This window comes from Plodia interpunctella, chromosome 9 (assembly GCF_027563975.2).
Source record: "Plodia interpunctella isolate USDA-ARS_2022_Savannah chromosome 9, ilPloInte3.2, whole genome shotgun sequence".
Lineage (NCBI taxonomy): Eukaryota > Metazoa > Arthropoda > Insecta > Lepidoptera > Pyralidae > Plodia > Plodia interpunctella.
This window is the reverse complement of record NC_071302.1, coordinates 3,252,622-3,269,101: the sequence shown is the minus strand read 5'-3', so window position 1 is coordinate 3,269,101 and position 16,480 is coordinate 3,252,622. Positions and strand designations below refer to the sequence as shown.

Here is a 16,480-nt window from a genome sequence, read left to right as displayed (position 1 = left end):
ATAATTTGAAATATTGACATGACTTACACACTGTTCACTGTAAATATATTTTATAGAATAGAATATTTTAAAATACGAAATCGTACGGCATTCATTCGGCCCTGTGGGAAGTAGTTGCAGCCCTATAGAAGTATTTTCACGTCCCTTTTTAATATTATATGTTGTAGTCTTTAGCGAAAACCATGGCAGGGTTCATTCCACAAATTCAGAATACGCGGGAAGTAATTTATTTTTAATGAACACGCGACACTTTGGGCTTAAAGGTGTGAAGATGAATTCGATGAAATCACCACATCGATGGCGAGAGGTGTCATAATGGAATATGGCCGTTAGCCTCATGTCAAACAGTTCCTTGGAACACAGCCTATTATGCACACGATAAAATACACTTAGTTGCATTTTCAATATTTTATTTAAATTATGACATTTTAGCGTCGCAGGAGTGGCTGCCTTAAGTACAACACGCCTACAATGTATACAACAGCTTTCTTGCTTACTTTGTTTAATGGAATATTTGCATATGTTCCCGCATTTCCGTCTTCAATGTTTACATTGGTTATGCGTTTAAATGTTTACTTTTCACTAAAACTTTAATGGACATGAACAACGCAAGTAATTACGTGTAAGGATTTTGTTTCGGAGGCAAGTGGTCGAAGCGATTTACTGTTTAACTGTTGTGGTAAAATAAGACTTATTACTTAGATAAAGAATGCGGAATTGCATATACACTGTTTAGTGCACAGCAGATTTTCTTTACATCCTTCACTATCAGGATGTAATTGAAAATCATTAATTAATTAATGGTTAATTTTAGTTTCAATCATGTTTCGATCACTCAAAGTATAATACTCGGGTTCTAAAATATTTTTCTCCATATCTAAAGAGAAACTATAGCTTTGACTGGCACGGTCCCAATATTTGTCCCAGTGTGCATGAACCCTATAATAATTGTGAAAATGAATATTATATTACATATATTATCTATTATATTATTGTAGAATTATTGTCGTACATGATCGTCGTATACCTTACCGTGACTACGTGACCTAATAAAAACTGACACCAGTTGAAAAACTCCGAAAAAAGAAAAAATATTGTCGCAACAAATAGATATGGGGAGTCCTATTTTGAAGCCGTAGCACATGCCACACCCTGCCAATGAAATCATTCAATCTTTTATTGTAATTGTATCAATTTATTTTTCAGGTGAATTCGACATGCGTGTAAAATCATGCGCAGCTTCAGACGGGTCCGGCCACATCATCCAGCTATCTGACGAATATGGATGCGTTTTGCGACCGAAGATGATATCAAGGTAGGGTTTTGTTACTTAAATATTGACCTATTTTATAGACATTTGGAATTGGTTATCTCAAATCCTAGTTGCTTTAAAAAGTACTAAAAAACTTTCTATTTTCTAAAGCTGAGTACAGCAAACAGCACATCAACCTACCCAAATTCATTGCAAACTCGCCGCTATTACAGCACCATAGATGTTCATGCAGGGTAACATGACGTACTGTTGATTGTACCTAACTTATTCCAATTTATTGTTGAAATGTAGTGATACACTTCATGAATATTTTTTTATCAATATTGTAACATTAACTAAGTATTCATACTAATTACATATGTATAATGTACCTGGTTTGTATTTTTAAGCGTACCTACGATATGGAACAATTATTTTTCTACTCAGATGAAATGGAATTGCCATCCGATATTTTATACATCAATATGCTCATTCCAGATTCCTGAAAGCGAAAGCCGCAGACGAGCGAGCGACCGTCATCACGTACGCTTTCTTCCACGCGTTCAAATTCCCTGATGCGTTGAGCGTCCACATCAGGTGTAAAGTGGAGATCTGCAGGCATGGGTGTCTGGATCATTGCCAATTGGCAGGCGTTGCGCAACAGAGGCATGGGGCTCTGGATCGGAAGGACGACAGGACGCATCAAGACCATAATGAGATCAAGTGAGTAATATCTGCTTGAATAATATAACTTCTATCTGCAGTAATTCCATGATACTTTGTATTTTGTTATTAATTAACAGTTGATGTTATAATGAAAGCTTTGACAATTATATGTGCGAATTAGTTATGATATAAACGGAATCTGTTTTGTTTTGTTTATCAGTGGTCTTAGATATACATTTCCCATCTATATTCCTCTCATCTTCATGCATTTCGATGATTCAGCTATGAGTTTACAACCATGCAATTGGCATTGCTAATGCTATTGTTCACTATCAGCAGTCACTATGTGCCGCTTGGTCACCTCGAAAGGATATGGAGTGATTCTATTCTATCATCATGATTATAATCAATACTATATTATAACGCTTGAAATCTTGTCCTATTGCAGTGACTCCTCAGCTGAAGGCTCAGAAACCAACATAGTTGAAGAGCACCAACGGCTCCCATTAGAAGAGGCTTTCGGAGACGAAGTATCCGGCGACGCAGTGCCTGCCCCAGCACCTTTGGCAACTGCTCAGCGCCCGCCCGCGCCAGTTATGGAACCTGATACCGATCATATGTCTGCAGTAAATGAGTTGGTGGAAGCTTTGGCGAGGCCCTTCACTGTAAGTATAGACGTACTTTTAAACTCGTGGTCATGAGCCGTTCTTGCTTCTGTTATTTTGGTTACTGCTCGCTCATTTGATGAAATCTAATACTGATCATTTGTCAGCTATGAACGAGCTGGTTGGCGCTCTAGTTAGTCTTTTCTCTGTGTATAGCTAAATATTCAATAATGTAGTCTTTGGTAATTGCTTATCTTCCGCTTGCTCCTATGATGGAACCTAATACTGAAGGTTTATTAGACAACAAAGAATGTATGTTATTAAAAAAAAATGCTGGATATGACTTTGTAATTCAGAAGCAGTTTTAGTGAGTAACTCTATTATTATTTCCTTTTTCTTTCCAGGATCGTCCCTCAGACCTCGTCGACCGCGAACGTTTTCCACAAGGCCCTAGGAATCTCGGTTCTGACGTCAAGATAGAACCACTTGGAAACCGCGTAGTATCAGCCAAAGCGCCAGGACCCGCAGTCGCTGGACCCAGGTTAGTCAAGTATTTTTAAATCTGGTTAAACCTATAACTTTTAATAATGCCAGCTACTATTTACTGTGACATACATACCCCGGTAGGGGTCTCTAGAGCTATTCGATACGAACATTATGCTGGAATAATTGTTTTATAAACTAAACTTGATAATTAATAGATGAAGACCAAACAACTGAAGGCGCGATTGTAGGTACAACTATGTTTTTGTTTGTCTATAGTCGTTTTATCTGTCTTATTATAACATGACTGTAATATATTTACTCTTGTTCAGGTCTTTGAGGAAGCGACGAATGGTCAGAGATGCCAGGTCAGCTGATGTCGGAGTGTCGGGCATTTACGAAGTGGTGTCTGAAGCCGATCTAGCATTTGGACCGTCAAAGGAGTCTGTGACAGTATTCAGTGGAAGGATTCGGGAAGAGGTGCCTATTACTTTATTACTTAGTACTTTTATTCTATTTTAAGCTTTATTGGAATTCTATATCTCATGATTTTACATCTCTTTTAAAGGTCAAGCTTGCTTCAGAAATTTAAGAATTTTGTTGTATTTATATTTTGATAAATGTTTCGGCTTGTCTGCGACCGACTTGCTTATTTTATATATTTTATCGAATTTCAGGTGGTGTACGGCATCTGCATGGGCGCAGTGAGTTTCGGCGCCCTGTTCGCCTCGGCCGCCGGCGCAGCGGCCGGCGCGGCGCTGGCCGCCGCCGTGATGCTGCAGCGGCTGCGCGCGCGCCTGCCGCCGTCGCCCGCGCGCGCCGCTGCTCCCGCGCCCGCCTCGCACTCGCTAGCCGCGTGGATGGCGTTGCGGCTACTTGGATCACCTCCACCGCATCACTCAAGAGAGGGTTGATCTGGGTCCGAGACTGTTTTCTTTTTAGGATCTTTTGACAACTCCCATATACAGATACAAAAATTTGTCATTGTGCTTTATAGGATAGACGTCCAACAGTCTCGGAGCTCGTTGGTCGTCGTTCAGCTAGAAATTGGGCTTATCGATGGATGAGATCTATCATGATAAGAAAGCCTACTTTATAGCTATTTTAGTAGTACTTGTCTAGAACGTGAGTGAGTAGTGTGTTATGAACGCTTTATGTGAAGGCTAGATTGTCAAATAGACATTGGTACAGCTGCATACAATTTATTCAACTTTATGTGTGTTAACCAAGCGTACGCGCAGGTACTGGAAGTAGGTACTACTAAATTACTATAAATTTGTAACTTGTAAGTACATATTTAAAAAAAAAACAAAATATTTAAAAAATTTAAACAATTTCGATAGACAACGCTTTTATTTTTCATTTTCTGCCTATCAATATCCATATGGGAGTTTGTCATTTTTCGTGTATAGTGAAATAGTATCTAATTTTCGTAGGAATTTCATATTCCATTGAAGCGTTGAGATACCTGAATTGGGATCATGTTCCCCTATCGAAATATTATTAGCACGGTCAGTCATATTTATATCACTCTTGCACACAAATATAGTATATTTTATATATGTAATAGTGGACCAAGACAAAGCAGTTAAGATTGTGTGTACTTAGCGTTATTTTCATGAAACCAAAGTATACTTTCGTTAAAAAAACGGTGAAAACTTATTGGCAATGATTTTAAGTAGGGTAAGCTATATTTTAATCATAAATCTTAACTTTGCTCATAGTTATAGTAATAAATTTTAGTTCTTACAATAAAATGTGTATTTGTAGGTAATTAATGAACCTATGTAAGGTAAACCGATTTTGTAAAAAAAAAATCGAATAATAATATTTTAACTGTTTTGTCTTTCATTTAGTTTTAAGAGGATCTGCTTCGTTACGAGTAGATACAGTGCGTATTGTGCTCGGCTCAACTCACACGCCTCCAGTAAAATAGAAATTGTGACTCTCCCATCTCTTTCGCTCGTGAAGTGTGTGATTGAGACCTTTAACAACGCATCAGGCAGCGGACACAGATTTATTACATATATGTCTCGGTCACACGCCTACACAGATACAAAAATGGGTGACTCTTACATCTCTTTCGGCCGAGAAGTGTGTGACTGAGATAGGTTGAATGCGCCCTAAAACTACGCGTAACGCAGCGGATACACAAACTTATGAATCACAAGTTTCGAAGATGCAAAACTGTTGGTGCTAATGTGTGCTACGGACAAAGTCCTTTGAAACATTTCACTGTTGTTGTGAATAACATTATATTATACAGTTAAGTTGTACAGATTTTTTTATAATCATCGTGTTCGTTTAACCTAGCGTTAAGAATATTCGTCGAGTCATGCCATTAGGTTAAAAGGTTAAGTTTAGTTAAAACGTTTACGTGTTTGCCTGACTTGCTCAAATGATAACATCTTCATTGCATGTGTAACGAAGTTTCACCATTCAAATTGATTCTTAACAGATTCTTATTAAAATTAGTATGGTATAATCTATTAAAGTCATACGCAATCACAAAGCTAAATCGAAATTCTTCTTCATAGTCGTATTCCCCATGGCTGAGGATCGTGGTCATTACGTGGAATGAAACACACACAAAAACTTTCTTGGCATTATCAATGGAGTGGTTTGCCATTGCCGTCTCCATTTCACACACAAGTTAATAATAATCAAACAGTGTGCAGGTTTCTTCACGATGTTTTCCTTCACCGGAAGCAAGTGGTAGTCGATGAAAACTACTTTACATGAGTCAGATTGGCATGAGTCAGACAAACTCATGTGGTACACAGGCGGGTGTCTTAAATCGATTTTAATTAGCTGTGTTTCAACACACAGAACAGCTTCGGTGGAGTCCCGCTCAGTCGTTTCATATTATAAAGTTTAACATTGGCGTAAAAGCCATAATACCGCATTGTTCAGTCGTACTCCGTCTTTTTCACGTTCACGAGGAAATATCGACGTACGTCATCGCACGTCAGTGTCAAAACCTATAGAAAACAACTGGGTGAATTTTACGTCTGTTTTAATGCGGAGTGTGGCGTGTAGCGTTTCATTAGTGTCGCACGTTTTTTTTAAATGAAGTATCATTCTTTTTAAATCAAACATTTATAAAATTTACATTGTACCAGTACTTTACTTATTTATAAAATAGGATAATTAAATTGATTACTGTGTATGGTACAATTTAATAAACACTAATGACAGCCCACGGCGGCGTTCAAAGAGCTCGTGAAATTCACCCAACTAGGTTCTAAATTGACGTAAAGCAGTTGAGGCATATAATTTTGCCTTGATCCGTTGCAGCGTCCACGTATAGGAGCAACGCAGCTAATATATTTATGTTGTATAATATTTTGATAGTGGCTTCGATTACTTTGATGAAGATGATATTTATATTTTATGTATATTTTTGTGCATAAAAATAGGCTAGTTGATTGGATTTATTGAAGTATTTTTTAGAATATAATGTGTAAAAATCCAACGACGATCTGCCTATAAAGCGTTATTCATTTAATTCTAATTAAAATAAATGGCATTTAATATTTTGAGAAATACGCTTTTATTAAACTTTTAGTTATTAGTAAATTGTTTTATATTCATTATTCTTTATTTATTTTTATATGTGCACTAACTAAGCGCGAATTGAATTACACAAATCTGAAAAAAATTGAACATTAAGTTTTAGAATGACTTTTGTATTATTTATTGTTAAAATCAGTTGATATAATTACAGAGCACAGTCGACAGCACATGAACAATATCATTGGAAATTTGCATTTATATCTATCGCATGGAGTTCTATTTAGGGTAACTTGACTTTCAGTCGACTGTATATTTTATTACAAAAAAGTTTATCTGTTTTTTACTTTTTCCAGTTACAGTAAATAAAACTTTGCAATTATTTTGTAGCATTAGTTACACTGAATATTAGAGTTTAAGACGTTTAAGTTATATTTAAGTAATAAATTGTATAATACTGAAACACCAATGAAAGCATACATATAATACTCTCGATAAATACTGCTTTTAGTGCATTTCCCTTTTAGTTTGCTCCAAGTTATTTTATTTGTCTTTAACTTATTATTTTTTAGTTATGACTAGTATAACTTTTAGTATAATTATACTTAATGATAGTAAATCAAAATGGATTGAGAGATCGATTTTAAATTTAACTTGTACAATAATAACTCTTTATTTTCAGTAGGTACACACGTTAGGGTAAGGAGCGGATGGGCGCCGGCCTAGGGCGCGTGAATACAAAGGGGCGCCGCAGGTGTAACCCTAAAGTACCGACAGAGCATAGATTTCTCATAAAAATGTACCCAAATATTGTATGATAAATGAAAACGCAGATATTTTTAAATGGGTGAAAACTTTGGAATAGATTGTCCAATATGAAACCTAGATTAGAACTGTGTTAACCCAAATGACAGGATATAATAATGTTGAAATATTCGCGGTTGGAATATATTGGTATTAGATACATACCGCAGGCTTCATACAGAACTGAAGAGAATGACCAGCAACAAAGCCAAGCTGTTATCGTACGATACTACTATAGTAAAACTGATTAGCTATTCGCGACACACATTGAATTGGAGCAGTCCGAAAGGCACGTGTGTTTTGCATATATATCCTCACTTTTGCATATGAAATAACTGGGGTGCCTCGAAAATTTTGCCCAAGTCGCTTGTAGTGCTAAAACCGGCACTAGACCTTTTGATAGTTCTATGTTACTAAGAATGAAGTGTAATTTTTAGGTTATGTATTAATTATATATAATCAAAATCTTCACTTCTCTTACAAATATAACTTCAATTTATTGTCAACTATTTGGCTAACTCTATCAAACATGATAAGATGATCAGTTATCAAAATACCTAAGTATAGTATTTACTTTTTCGAAGTTGAAAGTAAAATTATAAAATACTGGCCGATAAGAATCGGTCTCTCATCCACAATTTTTGTAACATTCCACCCAAAAACTTTGCATTTATTTTAGCAGAACTATTATTTTGTAAGTTTGAGTATGCGAGAATATTCTCTGAGTGCAATTTTATTTTTATTAATAAATCATTAAATTCTCCTTCCATGGGTTGTGGTAGTACTATCGGTTCTTCTACGTATTCAGGGGAATATTTATTGTTTTTTTTTTATATTAAAATAATATCTTTGTATAGATGCGACGATGTGTTTAACGCGTAAGCACCTGTTAATTTGTTTAATGGAATAAAATGTATGTTGAAACAATAATTTTGCATTTTTAGTTTGTAATTCAGATTTCTATCTATCTGTTTTTTTGTGCTGTATCATTAAGATTATTTTTCTAACTCGAAATTTCTTTCAGAGCTTATGGAAGATATTACCTACACTTGATTCTGAAAAAAATATCCTGAAAATTTCTAATGAGATGAAACGTCATTCGAACCCTCATGCCCGAACGACTCTTGGCTCTATGTATGCCGTAGAGGGTAAAGTTAAGCAGACCAGTTTTTTATTTCTAACTAGGTTTTGCACGCGGCTTCGCCCGCGTCAAGTTCTCACGGGGACAGTTCACGAGATCTATAATTTCTTGCAATATTTCACGAATGTCGATTGAATAGAACCTTGATTAGGAACATAAAAACTCACTTTGACATTTATCGTAGATATTAAATTAAATTAAACCGAAAAAGTGGAATAGGGTTGAAAAAATCTGAAATTTATTTTAGGACTCCTTTCTTTTTCTTTCGGGATAAAAATAAAAAGTATACTTTCCGAGAACGAGGCACAGCAAGATTTGATTAAAATTATTCAGTCATAAGTCTGCTTTGGAGAATATGTAGGATTTTTATTTATAAATAATGACAAAACAAATTATTTCATAGTGTAGTTTAATTTCTTCAAATTATTTTCTGATACAGATTCTGACATGATTTTTCAACGATTCTATTGTACTATACACTGAATAAATAAACATTTAAAAATAGAAACTTGTAATATAAATCAACAGTCGTCATAACATTTATTATCTTGGCAACAATAACATCGTTATGGCAGCTCATCACTCTAAAAAGAAATGTGAATTTTCAATTTTGTTATTTTTATCGCTTAATAAGCCAGCGAGAATGCCGCTTGCCTGATGGTAAGCAAACACCGTAATATATGGTCATAAGCAACCTTTAGAGCTCAGCCCCGTCTGCGTCTGCGTACTGCGTTGACTTCCGTTGTTTTTACGTCCATCGACGGATCAACGCAGAATTGTATGGAGTATCGACGTACGTCGAGGCACGTCAATGTCAAATCTACGGAAAACATCGGAGCGACAACGCGCAATGGAGCCGGGCTCTTAAACGTCACTGATGTGGTGCTTTTTGTATATAAAGTATGCATTAATGTCTCGTGATTGTATGTCTTACGATACGCTACACTTATATATTACATCTCAAGAGTGAAGATCTCCCATTCAGAAGAATACAGCAACAAAATAAATAAACAACAGAAGAAGAGGTACTCAGGTGGTATAAAATAAATAAATTACACATAGCGATGACTACAGCGACTTAACTAAAATAAATAATATTAATACTAATGACAAGTTATTTTAAATTATATACTAGCGGTCACCTATATCATGATATACCACAGGTATTTTCCGTTGCCCCTAAATCAAACCACTATTTGTAAAGAGGTAACAGAAGATTGTACTTATATTAAATGTAATACTAAATAATGTGTTTACTATTATTTGTTCTATCTCCATACTATTATAACAATGGACTGAATTTGCAATGTGTTATAATCTCGTATTCAAAAATCACCCTAAATACACGCGAATAATTTGTTAAATCCTATGATAATAAATAGGAAACTGATTTAACTGAAGTTTCTATACGGCGTCTTCAATAAATTAACAATTAATTTATATTTAATACTAGACAATTTTCAGGCAAATCCAGTAGAATTGAGCACTGCGATATGCACATAAATATTGGCATGGTCTATATACTTCAGTCTCATCACACTAATATGTACAAATTGAGTTAATAAAGCATTGTTACGAGTAGAATCGGCTCTTTGAAATTACATGCGGTAGAGGGGGTGGGGGGTGCGGCCGGGCTATCGTCGTGATGGCCGCCGTCTTCTTCTTCAGTGACGTCATTGGTCGCAGTTTGATGAATAGGACTGCTGACACAGCGCAAGAGCACAGCAATGTGGCAAGAAGGGCTCCGAGAGTAGCTGCGAAACCTGGCGTAGTCATGCACACTAGACCCGGCGTTGGCACGATTTTCGGCGCAGTAGTTTCTTCAGATGCATCCAAGTTCAAGTCGCCAGCTGATACTACGCGGATCACTCGGTTCACACCGACTTCTTTCTCGGGAGATGTCGCACGTCGCTGCCTTCTTACTCTCCTTTCATCGCGTCTGGCTTCTGCTCCAACAGTATAAGCGTCCAGTTGCGGGGGTCCATATTCAGCATGAGGAGCAATAACATTATGACCATCAGAACATTGATCGGGGCAACGGTATCTGCATATCTGTATAGTACATTGGAAGTGTACCTCCATCGAATCCGGGAACTTGAACGCTTGGAAGTGAGCGTATGACAGTACACTAGCACTAGCTCCAAAGTTCTTAATCTTGGTGAATCTTGACATCAGTTTCGGTCTTGTTACACAGCCTCGCCTATCGACTAATTGTATAGGAGCGCGTTGACCGTCGTGAGCCACACAATCTCGTACAAGCATATCGAATTTCGCATCATCATCCTTTATAGCTAACACCATTGTCATAGTTTGACCAATCTTTACTAAGCCTGATACTTCAGAAGCCCATGGTCCCTTACCAACTTGGATTTGCATCCAGCAACCAACATTGTCACCGGCAAAATCTGCTCTAACCACATCCAACATATCAACAGGGAATGGCCTAAAAGTGACTGCCTTCTCATACTGGTCATGCCACGTGCATCGTAGTTTGCGAGCTTGATCCCATACTTCCTGCACTTGTGGATCATATTGGATGACTATGACATTTTCAAAGTATGTTCCAGCAGCTGCTACGTCTCCTCTATATCTTGGATCTCCACTTCCAGCTGTTCCACAAGCGTGTGCACCAATTTCGAATGAAGCTGACGATCTTCCTAGGTTAGGTGGAAGGTGCACACATTGGTGATTGGAGTAGTGTCCCTTTGAGAATACGATACCGAAGAAAGGCTTGTCGAAGCTGAGGAATACACGCATAGCGTTTTTCTCACACTTGACATCGAGGGATACGATTTTGGGCATGTCTGGAGCGGGTGCTGGCCAGACATCTCCTGCGCCGCTGAAGACTTTATCACTAGCCGAAGTTTGTGCATCGGCGGCGGGTGCAGGAGGTGGTGGTGGTCCGCGGAAACCAGGCCCGATATCATTCTTGTGGTGGCTCACTGGAGGGCCCAACGCAAATGGTTTCGAGTGGATTGGATGATGATTTGGAATCCTGGGCATACCTGAAAAAACAAAAAGTGGCTATTTAGTCTATGTAATTAGTGTTATTTTATTTTCTCTACCCAACATGGGCTTTGGCAAACTTTTTCACCAATAAATTGATCGTATGATATTTAAAAAAATTGTATTCAATAATTAGTGATATCATCAGTTTCTCTACTTTTTATCTTCTAATGCAGTAACTAAAGATCTAACCTAAAGGATGATGGGCCTGATGATGCGGTGGATTCTGCCGTCTATTGTGCGGGGGCGGCGCTGGCGGCGGTGGTCCATTGTAAGCATGGCTTGGAGTTTCCCTCTCAGCTGACTCCATGGCTAGCTGGTCTGCTGAAGGCTCTGCAGCGCTACTCGAGTCTGGTCCAGCATTGCCGCCACCGCCGCCGCTTTCGTTTGACGATTGGTCACTGAGGGTTCCACTCTGAAAATAATAAAAAGAAAGTGTCTTGGAATTTTAATTTGTTATTTATATTTACGTGAAATTCGGTGTACTACAAAATGATGACATTTCCCGTGATACAAAATAAACTTGTTACACGAGAATAATACTATTTTTTAATAAGTTGTTTTCTACTTTAATAAAAATATTTCAATTTACTGTAGAAAACACAAAAATAGTCATCTCAGGATCTCCTTCAAATTATTGGACCAACAGTAGCAATTAATACATGTTAAAAACAATTCAAACACAAAGTAAGATGTATACGTATATTAATAAACATATAAAATTGAATTTAAGTAGCTATAAAATCCCTCATACTCTTTATTAAGACAGTCTCACAGCGGGTCTTCAACAAAAATATGTAATTAAATTAAACAAAGGTATCTATAAAGGCGATCCGGCAAGAAAGTAGGGTCATAAACTTGAACGTATCCACGAAAATTACCTTGTTGCAGGCCGCGCTTTCACTGCTTACCGGGGAGGTAATATTTTAAATATTATTTAATTCGACACACTGACCGTTTTAAACATCAAACACCTGTTTTTAAGATATGCGACAGTCAATTTAAGCAGTATTATTCTGGGTCATGTCACTAAGTGTTAGATGGCCGTGGATTCCAATTTCCTTCGGAGCATGAATAGAATGATTATGTGAAAGTTGTTCATGATGCTCGGACCTGTTTGATACAAATCATCACTCATTGGTTTCTGATTTTTTCCACTCAAATCTATGTTGTTAATTTTACCTCCAGCCATAACTATTTTTGTGACCGTAAGTATCGAATTATGTATGGAAGTAACTTCGTTATTGTTGCTCGTAAACATCAATATCATCAATACATATAATAAAACAGTAGAAAAATATATAGGTATAAATTCGTAATAATTTTGACTGCTTACCAAAAATTGTTCCGCCACGCGAACGAAGTCGTGGGCATCAGCTAGTTGTTAATAAACACGGTTTTACTAAGTACATTTTGTATGTTTATGCTTAATACATTAAACATATACTTACATGCGATAAAATTCTTCAAAATAATGTAAGTACGATAGATAATTTGGCGGAAAGTGTATTTGTATGCAAAGAAACATAAAAAACTAGATTAGCTATAGTTACTTATTTAGTTAATTAACTTTATTCGATTAACAATACAACATTCATTATGTGATTCATCCTAAAGTGACGGAAATGACGGTCATTAAATCGAATTAAATAAATAAGAATATCCAGAATGGGGTCCTCAGACCACACCTCAAGCATTTAATAAAATCGAGTAAGTTTTGAAGACCATACAATAATAATAACAGATGAAAGTTCTAAATAATATGTTTTCAAAATTATAAGGCACTCATTTACTATCGGTATGTAATTTTCAATATGCGCCCAAAAAGCTAGTGGGTGTTGACATCTATCTGTGAGACTATGAGGCTCATTTGTTTCGCCTCGAGGTATGAAATTAGAAAGTATTGATCCCACAGCGGAAGATTCTTTAACTTTATCCGATAAAGATTTATGATGGCCGTCCTTCGCGGGATACCCAGCAATTATTTAGATTGGTATCCAGACGACCACGTGGAAGAATGATTGTTACAAGAATTGTGTAATAAAATAAATAGAAGAGAAAGTGGAGTTTAGTACCCGATGTTTATCTAAATGATGGATCATTAAGTCTGAGTGATAGAAGACTTTGGACAATTTGATCATCCCGTATAAAGAGTAGCTCGTTAAAAATTTGAAACGCTCGTTGAGTAATTTTAGGGAATCGTTAAATTTTGTAATGTGAATTCCTCGTTTTATGATTATAACATGTTTTATGATGATAGACAAGTCGAAACCCGAGTTACGTATTCGTGGGAATAATAGGATGTAAGAAAAAGAAGCCAAAACAGGGTACAAATGTCTAGCCAGTTCTTTATATGCCTGATACGAGCAAAAGGCACAAACATAATAAAATGTACTGGCTTGATGTCATCAAGTATGATATCCATACTAATAGTCTATCAACTAACGACGCCGAAAACCAAGCGAAGTGAATAGAAGAAAAAGTAGGAAAGAGGCTCTGAGACTTAACGGTTGAGGAAGTAACTGGGAATATGCATAGATAAGAGGGAGACAGAAATTGGCATTGAAACAAGTGTTTTAAATGCTTTTGATTTTTCATATTTTTCTCATATTGATTCTAAAACAGAAAAAACACAAAAACTAAATAACCCTTGTAACATATGAAATTGAAACAAATAGTAGATACTTAAATCAGCACAACAAGTAAGTAGTCAAGTGCAGCATTTCTCGAAAGAAAACAGTAAACAAGTCAAGATCCGTATGTGCAAGTATTTAGTAGAGGAGTGGCTTAGTCTTCAAGTGCAGTGTGTCAGGGAGGTCGTCGACCCCGCCGCACTAATTTTACTTTCATTCGATTCAGCGTCTACCTGAGATGCGTGGGTCCGATTCTTTTTTGTAGTGTCACTTGTAGTGACATTTGATATCGCTAGTGAAATTAATACAATTTTGAAAGTTGCTTCCGCAATGTGATTTAGAATAACACTGCTACTTGTTATCTTAATTTTTTTAAAGCTATGCCTATTTAATTTTTCTGAACGAACTAGCTTAGTTTTAAATTTTAAGGGTTTAAATGTCTATCGGTCTCCGAATTGTTAAATAAAGTGTCATTCTTTATTATACTGAAATAAAGTTTGTGTGAAAACTTTTGAAATAAATAACATGCACGCATCTATTTTACTAAAGTTTGACGATCTGTTTATCAATACATCTCTCAATAAGCCTTTTAGAGTTTCTTACGAAGTATATGCTTATCTAATATTTAAAAAATCTTTCGATAACTCTTTATGTCGTCTACTTCAAATGATTTGTTATCTTTGCTTGTCTTAAATTTAGGGCTTCTAAAAGTTGTTGTGCTAGGTCGCAATTTTCTTAAAGTTTAACTTTATTTAAAGTATTCCTCGAAAGTCGGTCCTTGTCCTAATTTGTCCAGAAGATGGCTTACTATGATGTCCAAAATGTCATAGGTATGACCGATTTAATAACAATTGAGTGATCCCGTATTAATTAACATTGTCTTATACTCACTTAAGTTTTAACCAAAAATTCATTCATTTGTCACAATCTTAAAATTTAATTTATTTGAAGCTCGAAGTCATAATTCTCATCAATTAGAAGAAGCGGAAAGCGGCTATCTTCAAAGTCAGTCGATACTTTGGATGCGTATGAGCAGGATTTCGACCGCTATCTGTGTCGTCGACATAGTTCGCGGATGACCGCTCGAAAGCGGGCTTTTACTCTGACACTCTTCCTATTGTCGTAAAACAGACATCAACTATATTGGCTATAAAATTCAAACATTGTCAAACAGTTGTCGTATTAATTTTCTACTTAGGGCCTGCTAGTCGAAAAGATATCTAAGGACGACAGACTGATAACGAGCCTGGTGACAAAAATTGGAAACTGTCAAAAATATTAATATTCTTTTACAAATTAGTTCAACAGCAGCGACCCCTTCAATGAGCCAATGTTTGATGTCTATGATAGTAAAGGCGGTGTCTGTCTTGTTTTGAACGGTTAAAATAAAAGATCCTATTTTTGAAATTCATGGATGTGAGTGTGTAAGCAAAGAGAGGCAGCTTAGTAGTGGCATGAAATGATGATAATTATTAAAATTATCACATTCAGTTTTAATGTAAACTTCGTAATCAGATGATGGTATAAAAAGTCATATCAGATACCTTGTTAGTATTATCAATGACACTCTATAAATACATCTCTACAATTCAACATTTTTAGCGGCCCAAAGCCGCGAGGGTTTCCGTATGCTGACCTCCAAACTTCAATTCGAAGATGGCACTTCATGATGATCATCTTTCTAGATTCAACGTAAAGGGGTAAACAGGTTGCAACAATTTCAAAAGAATTAGATCTGTTGTTTACAAAAAGTTTACTTAGTTTCTTCCGTTCGACTAAGACACGAGGTAAACAGGTAAATAGTTTTACGGAACTAGATGCGTCCGCGTGGGCAGTGGGTCGCCGCCACCATATTCGGAACCACTAGCCATCGCGCCATCTCGCTCTAATTCTTGGACGCGCCCTACCGATTGATGAAAGTAGGGTTTGAAATGAACAATTAATTTACGTTTCTTAATTCAATACTTTGAAATATTTTCCAACAACTCCAAATTTTGACCAGTCGTGGAAAGAAGTCGTCGGAGTTACAAAATATTCCACATTTTATGAAACGGTATTTTTTATTATGTGAAAAGTCAAAATGAAGATGAGACATAACATATTTTTTTTGAACCGAGATGGGTGGAAGAATAATACAATTTTGCCCAGCAGTGGGACACGTCATCAAATCAATATAATAAATTATCAAATCAACGAGAATGGAGGTTCAACACATAATTTTTAACATATAATGAATCAATGGAGTTTTTCAACTCTCGGCATTGTCTACTACTGATAATGTATTAAAAGAAATAAACAAGACTTGGCAAGGAAGAAAAAGAACTAATACGAGTATTTAATGTCTACTCGAAACACCAATTAGCAGCATAATATGTAC

The 16,480-nt window shown here is 36.4% G+C and overlaps 2 protein-coding genes across 2 annotated transcripts in view; one reads left to right on the top strand and one right to left on the bottom strand.

Annotated features, from left to right (window-relative positions):
• The window catches only part of m (miniature), a 78,992-nt gene extending 70,739 nt beyond the window's left edge, over positions 1 to 8,253 (top strand). The window contains exons 8-13 of the mRNA XM_053749584.1: positions 1,207 to 1,315; positions 1,751 to 1,975; positions 2,367 to 2,583; positions 2,928 to 3,064; positions 3,339 to 3,486; positions 3,684 to 8,253. Coding sequence (XP_053605559.1) covers positions 1,207 to 1,315; positions 1,751 to 1,975; positions 2,367 to 2,583; positions 2,928 to 3,064; positions 3,339 to 3,486; positions 3,684 to 3,920 — 1,073 coding nt within the window. The 3' untranslated portion in view covers positions 3,921 to 8,253. The remainder of the gene's footprint in view (positions 1 to 1,206; positions 1,316 to 1,750; positions 1,976 to 2,366; positions 2,584 to 2,927; positions 3,065 to 3,338; positions 3,487 to 3,683) is intronic.
• Positions 8,254 to 8,859: 606 nt separating this feature from the next.
• dy (dusky) overlaps positions 8,860 to 16,480 on the bottom strand; it is a 31,060-nt gene continuing 23,439 nt past the window's right edge. The window contains exons 3-4 of the mRNA XM_053749756.1: positions 11,663 to 11,885; positions 8,860 to 11,469 (exon numbers count right to left, since the gene is read on the bottom strand). Coding sequence (XP_053605731.1) covers positions 10,037 to 11,469; positions 11,663 to 11,885 — 1,656 coding nt within the window. The 3' untranslated portion in view covers positions 8,860 to 10,036. The remainder of the gene's footprint in view (positions 11,470 to 11,662; positions 11,886 to 16,480) is intronic.